The 13,821-nt window shown below is 36.6% G+C and overlaps 1 protein-coding gene across 1 annotated transcript; it reads right to left on the bottom strand.

The window, feature by feature from the left end:
• Positions 1-1,422: 1,422 nt before the first annotated feature.
• Positions 1,423-11,530, bottom strand: LOC119610993 (syntaxin-6). The gene is made up of 5 exons (XM_037966441.1): positions 10,982-11,530; positions 10,728-10,888; positions 5,361-5,997; positions 5,197-5,291; positions 1,423-1,978 (listed from the first exon to the last, which is right to left on the bottom strand). The coding sequence occupies exons 1-5, from the start codon at positions 11,014-11,016 to the stop codon at positions 1,902-1,904; spliced, it is 1,005 nt and encodes a 334-aa protein (XP_037822369.1). The 5' UTR covers positions 11,017-11,530; the 3' UTR covers positions 1,423-1,901.
• Positions 11,531-13,821: the final 2,291 nt, after the last annotated feature.

The following is a 13,821-nucleotide window of genomic DNA, read 5'->3' on the forward strand; positions in this document are numbered from 1 at the left end:
CTCGCTCGCTCGCTCGTCGCTCGCTCGCTCGCTCGCTCGCTCGCTCGCTCGCTCGCTCGCTCGCTCGCTCGCTCGCTCGCTCGCTCGCTCGCTCGCTCGCTCGCTCGCTAGCTCGCTCCGCTCGCTCGCTCGCTCGCTCGCCTCAGCTCGGTCGGTCGCCCGCTCAGCTCGCTCGCTCGCTCGCTCGCTCGCTCGCTCGCTCGCTCGCTCGCTCGCTCGCTCGCTCGCTCGCTCGCTCGCTCGCTCGCTCGCTGCGCTCGCTCGCTCGCTCGCTCGCTCGCTCGCTCGCTCGCCCGCTCGCTCGCTCGCTCGCTCGCTCGCTCGCCTCGCTCGCTCGCTCGCTCGCTCGCTCGCTCGCTCGCCTCGCTCGCTCGCCTCGCTCGCTCCTCGCTCGCTCGCTCGCTCGCTCGCTCGCTCGCTCGCTCGCTCGCTCGCTCGCTCGCTCGCTCGCTCGCTCGCTCGCTCGCTCGCTCGCTCGCTCTCGCTCGCTCGCTCGCTCAGCTCGCTCGCTCGCTCGCTCGCTCGCTCGCTAGCTCGCTCGCTCGCTCGCTCGCTCGCTCGCTCGCTCGCTCGCTCGCTCGCTCGCTCGCTCGCTCGCTCGCTCGCTCGCTCGCTCGCTCGCTCGCTCGCTCGCTCGCTCGCTCGCTCGCTCGCTCGCTCGCTCGCTCGCTCGCTCGCTCGCTCGCTCGCTCGCTCGCTCGCTCGCTCGCTCGCTCGCTCGCTCGCTCGCTCGCTCGCTCGCTCGCTCGCTCGCTCGCTCGCTCGCTCGCTCGCTCGCTCGCTCGCTAGATCGCTCGCTCGCCTCGCTCGCTCCTCGCTCCCTCGCTCGCTCGCTCGCTCGCTCGCTCGCTCGCTCGCTCGCTCGCTAGCTCGCTCGCTCGCTCGCTCGCTCGCTCGCTCGCTCGCTCGCTCGCTCGCTCGCTCGCTCGCTCGCTCGCTCGCTCGCTCGCCTGCTCGCTCGCTCTATCGCTCGCTCGCTCGCTCGCCCGGGCTCCGTTGCCCCGCCCGCTTTGATGCTCTAACCTTCTCTTGTTGGTGCCCCGTTTTACCTTATTCGTGCTCTCCCTCGCTCTTCTCTCATTCCCGTTCCGTCCCCCTCTATCCATCTGTTTTTTCCCCTTTCCGATTACTCCCCCCTCCTTTCTACTTCTCTTTGTTTTTCTCTATATTTTTTCCACTGTTTCTCCTACTTTCTCATCAATCTACTTTTTTTTCATTTCTTCCCCCTTTCATTTCTTTTTTTGTTTTATCTTAATTTTATATAGTTTTCTTTTTTTCGGGATGTAACTTAAGTGTATAATCTTTTGTTTAATTTCTTCTTTGTTAATGTTGTTTGCTATTGTTTAATAATAAATATCATTTTTTATCCTTTGTTATATAACGTTTAAGATGTCTTCCTGATATATATTTAGTTATGTAAGATCTGTTTTGTGTTTGTTTTGTTTCTTTGTTTGTCCACTTTTTTTCCTATAATAGAAATATTAATAATAAATACATTGTACAAGGTGATTTTTTTTTGACAAGGGAAAATAATTAAAGATATATTTATTTAGTTAAACAACTAATAAGTTGGATGTCTTTTTTCTGTTAGTGTAGAAGAATATGTAATAGTTTATAGTAATCTAAAATTAGCATAAAAATTAAATTAATTTTATAAGGTTTAGCATAATTAGGAAATAACTATTGCAAATGGAACGGTATTTTATTGAGTTAACTGATATAGAATTTATTAAAATGAATATTTATAATTAAATTAATATATAAACAAAATTTTCTTATAATTAGCAAAATTATTTATTATTTTGTTAGAAACTAAAAACTATTAATAATTATATGTTTAATGTAAGCGAACCGAAAATAAAAAGAATTTAATTTACTTTGAGTTTGAATTTAAAAATCATTTACAAAATAATAAATAAAATTATCACAATTAATAAAACCGTTGACAGAATTAAAATAGCAGCCCATTGACGTTTGTCTATAAGAGAACGAGAAGAAGATAAAATCATTCAATGTATGAAAAAATTCATTATTTTAAGAAAAATTATTATTTTTTTAATTTCTTAATAATTTTCTTTTATGAAAAATTATTATTTAAAAAAATTTGTTATTAAAACAGTTTTACGAAAGAGATTATTTTGATGAAAAAGTTAAAAAAATTCTAGTTTAGTTCTAGTTCAGTTCTAGCTCAGTTCTTAGTTCAGTTCTAGTTCAGTTCTAGTTCAGTTCTAAGTTCAGTTCTAGTTCAGTTTCTAAGTTCAGTTCCTAGTTCAGTTCTAGTTCAAGTTCTATTCAGTTCTAGTTCAGTTCTAGTTCAGTTCTAGTTCAGTTAGTTCTAGTGCTAGTTCTAGTTCAGTTCTAGTTCAGTTCTAGTTCAGTTCCAGTTTCAGTTCTAGTTCAGCTTTCTAGTCAGTTCTAGTTCCGTTCGAGTTCAGTTTCCTAGTTCAGTTCTAGTTCAGTTCTAGTTCAGTTCTGTTCTTCTAGTTCAGTTCTAGTTCAGTTCTAGTTCAGTTCTAGGTCAGTTCTAGTTCAGTTCTAGTTAGTTCTAGTTCAGTTCTGTTCAGTTCTAAGTTCAGTTCTAGTTCAGTTCTAGTTGCGTTAGTTCAGTTCTAGTTCAGTTCTAGTTCAGTTTCTAGTTCAGTTCTAAAGTTCAGTTCTAAGTTCAGCTTCTAGTTTCAGTTCTAGTTCAGTTCTAGTTCAGTTCTAGTTCAGTTCTAGTTCAGTTCTAGTTCAGTTCTAGTTCAGTTCTAGTTCAGTTCTAGTTCAGTTCTAGTTCAGTTCTAGTTCAGTTCTAGTTCAGTTCTAGTTCAGTTCTAGTTCAGTTCTAGTTCAGTTCTAGTTCAGTTCTAGTTCAGTTCTAGTTCAGTTCTAGTTCAGTTCTAGTTCAGTTCTAGTTCAGTTCTAGTTCAGTTCTAGTTCAGTTCTAGTTCAGTTCTAGTTCATTCTAGTTCAGTTCTAGTTCAGTTCTAGTTCGGTTCTAGTTCAGTTCTAGTTCAGCTCTAGTTCAGTTCTAGGTCAGTTCTAGTTCAGTTCTAGTTCAGTTCTAGTTCAGTTCTAGTTCAGTTCTAGTTCAGTTCTAGTTCAGTTCTAGTTTTAGTTCTAGTTCAGTTCTAGTTCAGTTCTAGTTCAGTTCTAGTTCAGTTCTAGTTCAGTTCTAGTTCAGTTCTAGTTCAGTTCTAGTTCAGTTCTAGTTCAGTTCTAGTTCTAGTTCAGTTCAGTTCAGTTCTAGTTCAGTTCTAGTTCAGTTCTAGTTCAGGTTCTAGTTCAGTTCTAGTTCAGCTCTAAGTTCACAGTTCTAGGTCAGTTCTAGTTCAGTCTAGTTCGGTTCTAGTTCAGTTTATCTAGTCAGCTCGTAGTTCAGTTCTAGGTCAGTTTCTAGTTCAGTTCTAGTTCAGTTCTAGTTCAGTTCTAGGTCAGTTCTAGTTCAGTTCTAGTTCAGTTCTAGTTCAGTTCTACGTTCAGTTCTAGTTCAGTTCCTAGTTCAGTTTCTAGTTCAGTTCTAGTTCAGTGTCTAGTTCAGTTCTAGTTCAGTTTCTAGTTCATGGTTGCTAGTTCAGCTTTCTAGTTCAGTTTCTAGTTCTAGTTTCCTAGTTCAGTTCTAGTTCATGTCTAGTTCAGTTCTAGGTTCAGTCTAGTTTTAGTTCTAGTTCAGTTCTAGTTCAGTTCTAGTTCAGTTCTAGTTCAGTTCTAGTTCAGTTCTAGTTCAGTTCTAGTTCAGTTCTAGTTCAGTTCTAGTTCAGTTCTAGTTCAGTTCTAGTTCAGTTCTAGTTCAGTTCTAGTTCAGTTCTAGTTCAGTTCTAGTTCAGTTCTAGTTCAGTTCCAGTTCAGTTCTAGTTCAGTTCTAGTTCAGTTCTAGTTCAGTTCTAGTTCAGTTCTAGTTCAGTTCTAGTTCAGTTCTAGTTCAGTTCTAGTTCAGTTCTAGTTCAGTTCTAGTTCAGTTCTAGTTCAGTTCTAGTTCAGTTCTAGTTCAGTTCTAGTTCAGTTCTAGTTCGGTTCTAGTTCAGTTCTAGTTCAGCTCTAGTTCAGTTCTAGGTCAGTTCTAGTTCAGTTCTAGTTCAGTTCTAGTTCATTCTAGTTCAGTTCTAGTTCAGTTTAGTTCAGTTCTAGTTCAGTTCTAGTTCAGTTCTAGTTCAGTTCTAGTTCAGTTCTAGTTCAGTTCTAGTTCAGTTCTAGTTCAGTTCTAGTTCAGTTCTAGTTCAGTTCTAGTTCAGTTCTAGTTCAGTTCTAGTTCAGTTCTAGTTCAGTTCTAGTTCAGTTCTAGTTCAGTTCTAGTTCAGTTCTAGTTCAGTTCTAGTTCAGTCTAGTTCAGTTCTAGTTCAGTTCTAGTTCAGTTCTAGTTCAGTTCTAGTTCAGTTCTAGTTCAGTTCTAGTTCAGTTCTAGTTCAGTTCTAGTTCAGTTCTAGTTCAGTTCTAGTTCAGTTCTAGTTCAGTTCTAGTTCAGTTCTAGTTCAGTTCTAGTTCAGTTCTAGTTCAGTTCTAGTTCAGTTCTAGTTCAGTTCTAGTTCAGTTCTAGTTCAGTTCTAGTTCAGTTCTAGTTCAGTTCTAGTTCAGTTCTAGTTCAGTTCTAGTTCAGTTCTAGTTCAGTTCTAGTTCAGTTCTAGTTCAGTTCTAGTTCAGTTCTAGTTCAGTTCTAGTTCATTTCTAGGTCAGTTCTAGTTCAGTTCTAGTTCAGTTCTAGTTCAGTTCTAGTTCAGTTCTAGTTCAGTTCTAGTTCAGTTCTAGTTCAGTTCTAGTTCAGTTTCTAGTTCAGTTCTAGTTCAGTTCTAGTTCAGTTCTAGTTCAGTTCTAGTTCAGTTCTAGTTCAGTTCTAGTTCAGTTCTAGTTCAGTTCTAGTTCAGTTCTAGTTCGTTTCTATTCAGTTCTATTTCAGTTCTAGTTCAGTTCTAATTCAGTTCTAGTTCAGTTCTAGTTCAGTTCTAGTTCAGTTCTAGTTCAGTTCTAGTTCAGTTCTAGTTCAGTTCTAGTTCAGTTCTAGTTCAGTTCTAGTTCAGTTCTAGTTCAGTTCTAGTTCAGTTCTAGTTCAGTTCTAGTTCAGTTCTAGTTCAGTTCTAGTTCAGTTCTAGTTCAGTTCTAGTTCAGTTCTAGTTCAGTTCTAGTTCAGTTCTAGTTCAGTTCTAGTTCAGTTCTAGTTCAGTCCTAGCTGAGTTCTAGTTCATTATTTTTATGTTATATAACCATTTTAACCATTACACTTACCATTATTCATATGTAAAACTTTGGCCATTTTCTTCATAGTAGAATCTAATTTTGATTCAGTTGTTTCAAATTCATTACCAAAATCATCCAACATTCTAAAAAATGAAATAAAAACATTTAAATGAACTCAAAACACTTTTACAGAAATATTAATCAAAACTTACACAGCTTGTTCATCTAACTCTACACCTATTTGACGTGATACAGTCTTCAAAGTTCCTATCGAATCACTTATCATATCCAGTTGCTCATCTTGTCCCTGTATCATGCGCTGTTGCACCGACACCGTCTCACCCACGAACCTGTGCGACGGACTATCCAAAGAATTATAATGACCCGGGCTATCGAGGGCATTTTCCAATTTGGAATATTTCGCCCCACTGTGACGTACCGCTGCCATTGTGCCTGCTAATGTACTTGCTACACTATTACTACCACCTCCGCCACCGCCGCTACTACCGTTTCCACCGTTAGTCGCACCACCGTTTAACAATGAATGCGATGTTAAATTTGAACAATCGACTAAATGTGTACGATCGCTTAGATTGTGATGCTGATGATGATAATTATGAGTATTCGTTGAATTGTGGTCGTTTTCTAAGTTGTTTTCGTGTTGCTGCTGTTTATTGTGTTCATCCAGAAGTGGTTGATGTGCCGTTATATCCCTGTCTCGAGCACGATTCAGGCTCATTTTCTCTTTCATCTGTTTGACTTCATCGCGAGTGTTGTCGATGAAATGCCGGCGACTAGATAGTTCTCTATTATCGATACGAAATTTATTTGGATTTTTCTCAACTATACGTAATGGGTTGGAAGGAAGAGTTTTTAAGTTAAAGGAAACCAATGGAAATTGATCTAATAAATATAAAATAAAAACTACTAATTTTTTAGGTCAGTTCTAATACAGATTTGTTTTAATTCAATTCTAGTTCTAGTTGGAGTTCACTTCAACTTCAGTTCTAGTTCAGCTCTAGTTCAGTTCTAGTTCAGTTCAGTTCTAGTTCAGTTCAGTTCAGTTCTAGTTCAGTTCTGTTCTAGTTCAGTTCTAGTTCAGTTCTAGTTCAGTTCTAGTTCAGTTCTAGTTCAGTTCAAGTTCAGTTCTAGTTCTGTTCTAGTTCAGTTCTAGTTCAGTTCTAGTTCAGTTCTAGTTCAGTTCTAGTTCAGTTCTAGTTCAGTTCTAGTTCAGTTCTAGTTCAGTTCTAGTTCAGTTCTAGTTCAGTTCTAGTTCAGTTCTAGTTCAGTTCTAGTTCAGTTCTAGTTCAGTTCTAGTTCAGTTCTAGTTCAGTTCTAGTTCAGTTCAGTTCAGTTCTAGTTCTTCTAGTTCAGTTCTAGTTCAGTTCTAGTTCAGTTCTAGTTCAGTTCTAGTTCAGTTCTAGTTCAGTTCTAGTTCAGTTCTAGTTCAGTTCTAGTTCAGTTCAGTTCAGTTCAAGTTCAGTTCTAGTTCAGTTCTAGTTCAGTTCTAGTTCAGTTCTAGTTCAGTTCTAGTTCAGTTCTAGTTCTAGTTCAGTTCTAGTTCTAGTTCAGTTCTAGTTCAGTTCTAGTTCAGTTCTAGTTCAGTTCTAGTTCAGTTCTAGTTCAGTTCTAGTTCAGTTCTAGTTCAGTTCTAGTTCAGTTCTAGTTCAGTTCTAGTTCAGTTCTAGTTCAGTTCTAGATTAGTTCTAGTTCAGTTCTAGTTCAGTTCTAGTTCAGCTCTAGTTCAGTTCTAGTTCAGTTCTAGTTCAGTTCTAGTTCAGTTCTAGTTCAGTTCTAGTTCAGTTCTAGTTCAGTTCTAGTTCAGTTCTAGTTCAGTTCTAGTTCAGTTCTAGTTCAGTTCTAGTTCTAGTTCAGTTCTAGTTCAGTTCTAGTTCTAGTTCAGTTCTAGTTCAGTTCTAGTTCAGTTCTAGTTCAGTTCTAGTTCAGCTCTAGTTCAGTTCTAGTTCAGTTCTAGTTCAGTTCTAGTTCAGTTCTAGTTCAGTTCTAGTTCAGTTCTAGTTCAGTTCTAGTTCAGTTCTAGTTCAGTTCTAGTTCAGTTCTAGTTCAGTTCTAGTTCAGTTCTAGTTCAGTTCTAGTTCAGTTCTAGTTCTAGTTCAGTTCTAGTTCTAGTTCTAGTTCAGTTCTAGTTCTAGTTCAGTTCTAGTTCAGTTCTAGTTCAGTTCTAGTTCAGTTCTAGTTCAGTTCTAGTTCAGTTCTAGTTCAGTTCTAGTTCAGTTCTAGTTCAGTTCTAGTTCAGTTCTAGTTCAGTTCTAGTTCAGTTCTAGTTCAGTTCTAGTTCAGTTCTAGTTCAGTTCTAGTTCAGTTCTAGTTCAGTTCTAGTTCAGTTCTAGTTCAGTTCTAGTTCAGTTCTAGTTCAGTTCTAGTTCAGTTCTAGTTCAGTTCTAGTTCAGTTCTAGTTCAGTTCTAGTTCAGTTCTAGTTCTAGTTCAGTTCTAGTTCAGTTCTAGTTCAGTTCTAGTTCTGTTCTAGTTCAGTTCCAGTTCAGTTCTAGTTCAGTTCTAGTTCAGTTCTAGTTCAGTTCTAGTTCAGTTCTAGTTCAGTTCTATTTCAGTTCTAGTTCAGTTCTAGTTCAGTTCTAGTTCAGTTCTAGTTCAGTTCTAGTTCAGTTCTAGTTCAGTTCTAGTTCAGTTCTAGTTCAGTTCTAGTTCAGTTTAGTTCAGTTCTAGTTCAGTTCTAGTTCAGTTCTAGTTCAGTTCTAGTTCAGTTCTAGTTCAGTTCTAGTTCAGTTCTAGTTCAGTTCTAGTTCAGTTCTAGTTCAGTTCTAGTTCAGTTCTAGTTCAGTTCTAGTTCAGTTCTAGTTCAGTTCTAGTTCAGCTCTAGTTCAGTTCTAGTTCAGTTCAGTTCAGTTCTAGTTCAGTTCAGTTCAGTTCTAGTTCAGTTCTGTTCTAGTTCAGTTCTAGTTCAGTTCTAGTTCAGTTCTAGTTCAGTTCTAGTTCAGTTCTAGTTCAGTTCTAGTTCAGTTCAAGTTCAGTTCTAGTTCAGTTCTAGTTCAGTTCTAGTTCAGTTCTAGTTCAGTTCTAGTTCAGTTCTAGTTCTAGTTCAGTTCTAGTTCTAGTTCAGTTCTAGTTCAGTTCTAGTTCAGTTCTAGTTCAGTTCTAGTTCAGTTCTAGTTCAGTTCTAGTTCAGTTCTAGTTCAGTTCTAGTTCAGTTCTAGTTCAGTTCTAGTTCAGTTCTAGTTCAGTTCTAGTTCAGTTCTGTTCAGTTCTAGATTTCTAGTTCAGTTCTAGTTCAGTTCTAGTTCAGCTCTAGTTCAGTTCTAGTTCAGTTCTAGTTCAGTTCTAGTTCAGTTCTAGTTCAGTTCTAGTTCAGTTCTAGTTCAGTTCTAGTTCAGTTCTAGTTCAGTTCTAGTTCAGTTCTAGTTCTAGTTCAGTTCTAGTTCAGTTCTAGTTCTAGTTCAGTTCTAGTTCAGTTCTAGTTCAGTTCTAGTTCAGTTCTAGTTCAGCTAGTTCAGTTCTAGTTCAGTTCTAGTTCAGTTCTAGTTCAGTTCTAGTTCAGTTCTAGTTCAGTTCTAGTTCAGTTCTAGTTCAGTTCTAGTTCAGTTCTAGTTCAGTTCTAGTTCAGTTCTAGTTCAGTTCTAGTTCAGTTCTAGTTCAGTTCTAGTTCAGTTCTAGTTCAGTTCTAGTTCAGTTCTAGTTCTAGTTCAGTTCTAGTTCTAGTTCTAGTTCAGTTTCTTTCAGTTCTATTTTCAGTTCTAGTTCAGTTCTAGTTCAGTTCTCGTTCAGTTCTAGATTCAGTATTCTAGTTTCAGTTCTAGTTCTAGTTCTAGTTCAGTTCTAGTTCTAGTTCAGTTCTAGTTCAGTCTTCTAGTTCAGTTCTAGTTTCAGTTCTAGTTCAGTTCTAGTTCCGTTCCTAGTTCAGTTCTAGTTCAGTTCTAGTTCAGTTCTAGTTCAGTTTCTAGTTTCAGTTCTAGTTCAGTTCTAGTTCAGTTCTAGTATTCAGTTCGAGTTCAGTCTAGTGTTGAGTTCTAGTTCAGTTCTAGTTCAGTTCTAGTCAGTTCTAGTCAGTTCTAGTTCTAGTCAGTTCTAGTTCAGTTCTAGTTCAGTTCTAGTTCAGTTCTAGTTCAGGTTCTAGTTCAGTTCTAGTTCAGTTCTCTAGCTTCAGTTCTAGGTTCAGTTTAGTTCAGTTTCTAGTTCAGTTCTAGTTTCTAGTTCAGTTCTAGTTCAGTTCTAGTTCAGTTTCTAGTTCTGTTCTGATTCAGTTCCAGTTCAGTTCTAGTTCAGTTCTAGTTCAGTTCTAGTTCAGTTCTAGTTCAGTTCTAGTTCAGTTCTATTTCAGTTCTAGTTCAGTTCTAGTTCAGTTAGTTCATAGTTCAGTTCTCGTTCAGTTCTAGTTCCTAGTCAGTTCTAGTTTCTAGTTCTAGTTCAGTTCTAGTTCTGTTCTAGGTTCTCCAGTCAGTCTATTTCAGTTCTTAGTTCAGTTCTAGTTTCAGTTCTAGTTCAGTTCTAGTTCAGTTCTAGTTCAGTTCTCGTCAGTCTGTCAGTTCTAGTTCGTTCTAGTTCAGTTCTAGTTCAGTTCTAGTTCAGTTCTAGTTCAGTTCTAGTTCAGTTCTAGTTCAGTTCTAGTTCAGTTCTAGTTCAGTTCTAGTCAGTTCTAGTTCAGTTCTAGTTTCAGTTCTAGTTCAGTTCTAGTTCAGTTCTAGTTCAGTTCTAGTTCAGTTCTAGTTCAGTTCTAGTTCAGGTTCTAGTTCAGTTCTAGTCAGTTCTAGTTCATTCTAGTTCAGTTCTAGTTCAGTTCTAGTTCAGTTCTAGTTCAGTTCTAGTTCAGTTCTAGTTAGGTTCTAGTTCAGTTTAGTTCAGTTCTAGTTCAGTTCTAGTTCAGTTCTAGTTCAGTTCTAGTTCAGTTCAGACTTAAGGAGGTTTTAGCATCCGAGGATGTTATGTGTACTTTATCCTGACTATAAAAAACCGTTTGACTTAACAACTGATGCCTCTAGTTCAGTTCTAGTTCAGTTTTCTAGTTCAGTTCAGTTTCTAGTCAGTTCTAGTTCAGTTCTAGTTCAGTTCTAGTTCAGTTCTAGTTCAGTTCTAGTTCAGTTCTAGTTCAGTTCTAGTTCAGTTCTAGTTCAGTTTTAGTCCAGTTCTAACTCTGTTGTTGTTTAGTTCTAGTTCAACTCAAGTTCAGTTTTAGGTCCCTTCTAGTTCATTTCTAGTTCAGATCTAGTTCAGTTCTAGCTCAATTCTTGTTCAGTTCTTGTACAGTTCTAGTTCAGCTAGTTCAGTTTTAGTTCACTTCTAGTTTAGTACTATTTCTAAACAAAATTGTTGTATGCATATAACATATTCCTATTTCTAAATTTTATCATAACACCATCTGAAACACTACCACACGAAACAAGAAATCAAACAAAACTTGCAAAAAACATACAAATAAAAAAATAACTAATGCGAATTTTGCAGTTGTGATGATAAAAACATGAAAATTGATTTTTCACATATATTCAACTATTTTCCATTTCTTGAAATGGCATCATTTTTACAAACCCCCACATTAAGCGCTATTGATATTTTGCAAAGAAAAAAAAAAAAAAGAAATAAGTAATTTGTTGTTAAAAAAGGATATTAATTGTATCTTCTAAATCTTCCAAGTCCCATTCAATACTACGTAATGAATTCCTCAATTCATTTGTGGTCCATTCAGCTTCAGCACTATTGCAATTTTCACCGAGTTCACGCCAACGTAAATATAGACCTCTAGTCTTATTTAAAGCTTTAAAAACTTCACTAAAATTATATATGACACAAAAAATTATTTATTAATCATTATAGTATGTATGTAAGTGTTTTTAGGGAAATAAATATAAATATTATACACACTCTTTCACCACAAAGAAGGGATCCTCCAACGACATGACCAATAACTAAAAACAAACAATTTCTACGCGTTTTTCTTTTGATTGTGTATTTTTATAAATTTTAACTTTATTTTAAAAATATTACAAGTTTTCATGGATTTTCTATTTACTGTTATTTCTTTCTTTTCCTTATTGGAGTATGGTTACCAAATGTCTGTCATTTGAAGGTATTTTTTTTGTCTTTTGTTCTTTTATTATTTTGTGAGCTCTTTAAAAACAACCCTCCATTTCGTTTTGATTTGCTCTATACAAGAGTGATGCAAAGGGGAGTAGTGAAAAATTTGGAGAGTTTTTTTCCTATACGAAAACAAATCACGATACGTAGAAAACAATTTGCGTTAAAAAAAGAAATCTATTTTGGTATCAGTTTTTATTTTATTTGCACTATAAATTGCACTTTAATCGATTATATACATATAAGTATTTCTTTAGATTTGTCTGCTTTAGTTAAGAATAGTTTTTTTATTTTTTAATTTATTGTGTTGTTGACACGACTATTTATTCTCCGAAACTAAAAATACCGTTGTAGATGTTCTCAAAATAACTTTAAACATTTTATGTTATGCTGGAAATGAAATGGGGAGACGACATATTGCGCTAACTCCCTCTACTTCCTGTTATTATTCATACATATGTTTGAATTTAACCCTCTGGTGTACAAAATGTATTCATTTTTATAATTTTCGTTACAATCCTGAAACACTTATCATTTTGAATGAATATTGAAATTTTAAATATTCCTTAAAACCATAAGTTTTAACAACCAATTGGACTTTCGATAAATTTTCTATATCGAACAACTATTGACTGTCAAATTGACTGACAAAGCTGAACAGATACCTAGAAAGTGCACAAAAAGTGTTCCTTCATCTTTATTACTATACCTTTTCAGCATAATGGTAGAGAAACTGCTCGATCCTTTTCTTTTCATTCTAGTCTAAGCAGATCATTATAAAACAAGCTGAACCTATATCACATAGTACGAAAGTTGTTAATTACATTTTCCCTTTCGGTGAGAAACAGTTTTTGCCTATCAAAAAAGCAAAATTAAATCACACTTTATCTGATTGCAGGATATCGGTAATTTGAATCTCATTCATACATATATCAATTTTAAACAAATAAACATTTGAGGGTTAATATTTTAAATTAGACCAACAGCATACATCCATATGCACGTATCCAAACAAAAATATAAAAAACTACCCTCTCTCGTAAACAACACTTAATTCTAATAAGGCTGAAAATACTCTTATTTTTATTTATTTTTAAATTTTTGTGAAATATTTATTTTAATATTTACCTTTTATACTATTTCTTGTCCACACAAACACTGAACAAACGCCTTAAACATGAACGCGAAATTTCTTCACTATTAACTGAAATTATGAATTTTATTTATTAAAATATTATTTAGTTTAATTTGTTTATTATCTCTTCTTAATTTCACTTTTAACTAATGCGGCTGCGTAAATAATTTCTACAATAATTAAGCAAAAAAAAGTTTTTTTTAGCTATTTTTTACAATTTGATGACAATAGGAAAAAAAAAATAAAGACAGCTGTTTTTTGCTAAGAAGAAGAATTTATAAATAACATTGCCAGATGATTCTGATGGTATTACCTACCTACTAAACACAGCTTTTGCTATTTAAATTAAAACGTTAAAAGAATTATGCAAACATTTTTAAGTTTTTTATAGTATGTAATTATTCCAGAGCTAATTCAGTTCTAGTTCAGCTCTAGTTCAGTTCTAGTTCAGTTCTAGTTCAGTTCTAGTTCAGTTCTAGTTCAGTTCTAGTTCAGTTCTAGTTCAGTTCTAGTTCAGTTCTAGTTCAGTTCTAGTTTCAGTTCTAGTTCAGTTCTAGTTCAGTTCTAGTTCAGTTCTAGTTCAGTTCTAGTTCAGTTCTAGTTCAGTTCTAGTTCAGTTCTAGTTCAGTTCTAGTTCAGTTTCTAGTTCAGTTCTAGTTCAGTTCTAGTTCAGTTCTAGTTCAGTTCTAGTTCAGTTCTAGTTCAGTTCTAGTTCAGTTCTAGTTCAGTTCTAGTTCAGTTCTAGTTCAGTTCTAGTTCAGTTCTAGTTCAGTTCTAGTTCAGTTCTAGTTCAGTTCTAGTTCAGTTCTAGTTCAGTTCTAGTTCAGTTCTAGTTCAGTTCTAGTTCAGTTCTAGTTCAGTTCTAGTTCAGTTCTAGTCAGTTCTAGTTCAGTTCTAGTTCAGTTCTAGTTCAGTTTCTAGTTCAGTTCTAGTTTCAGTTCTAGTTCAGTTCTAGTTCAGTTCTAGTTCAGTTCTAGTTCAGTTCTAGTTCAGTTTTCTTAGTTCAGTCTAGTTCAGTTCTAGTTCAGTTCTAGTTCAGTTCTAGTTCAGTTCTAGTTCAGTTCTAGTCAGTTCTAGTTCAGTTCTAGTTTCAGTTCTAGTCAGTTCTAGTTCAGTTCTAGTTCAGTTCTAGTTCAGTTCTAGTTCAGTTCTAGTTCAGTTCTAGTTCAGTTCTAGTTCAGTTCTAGTTCAGTTCTAGTTCAGTTCTAGTTCCAGTTCTAGTTCAGTTCTAGTTCAGTTCTAGTTCAGTTCTAGTTCAGTTCTAGTTCAGTTCTAGTTCAGTTCTAGTTCAGTTCTAGTTCAGTTCTAGTTCAGTTCTAGTTCGTTAGTTCTAGTTCAGTTCTAGTTCAGTTCTAGTTCAGTTCTAGTTCAGTTCTAGTTCAGTTCTAGTTCAGTTCTAGTTCAGTTCTAGTTCGTTAGTTCAGTTCTAGTTCAGTTCTATTTCAGTTCTAGTTCAGTTCTAGTTCAGTTCTATTTCAGATCTAGTTTCAGT

Source organism: Lucilia sericata, unplaced genomic scaffold, assembly GCF_015586225.1.
Source record: "Lucilia sericata isolate MDLA Ls3-8-SP2 unplaced genomic scaffold, ASM1558622v1 Contig001333F_arrow, whole genome shotgun sequence".
NCBI lineage: Eukaryota > Metazoa > Arthropoda > Insecta > Diptera > Calliphoridae > Lucilia > Lucilia sericata.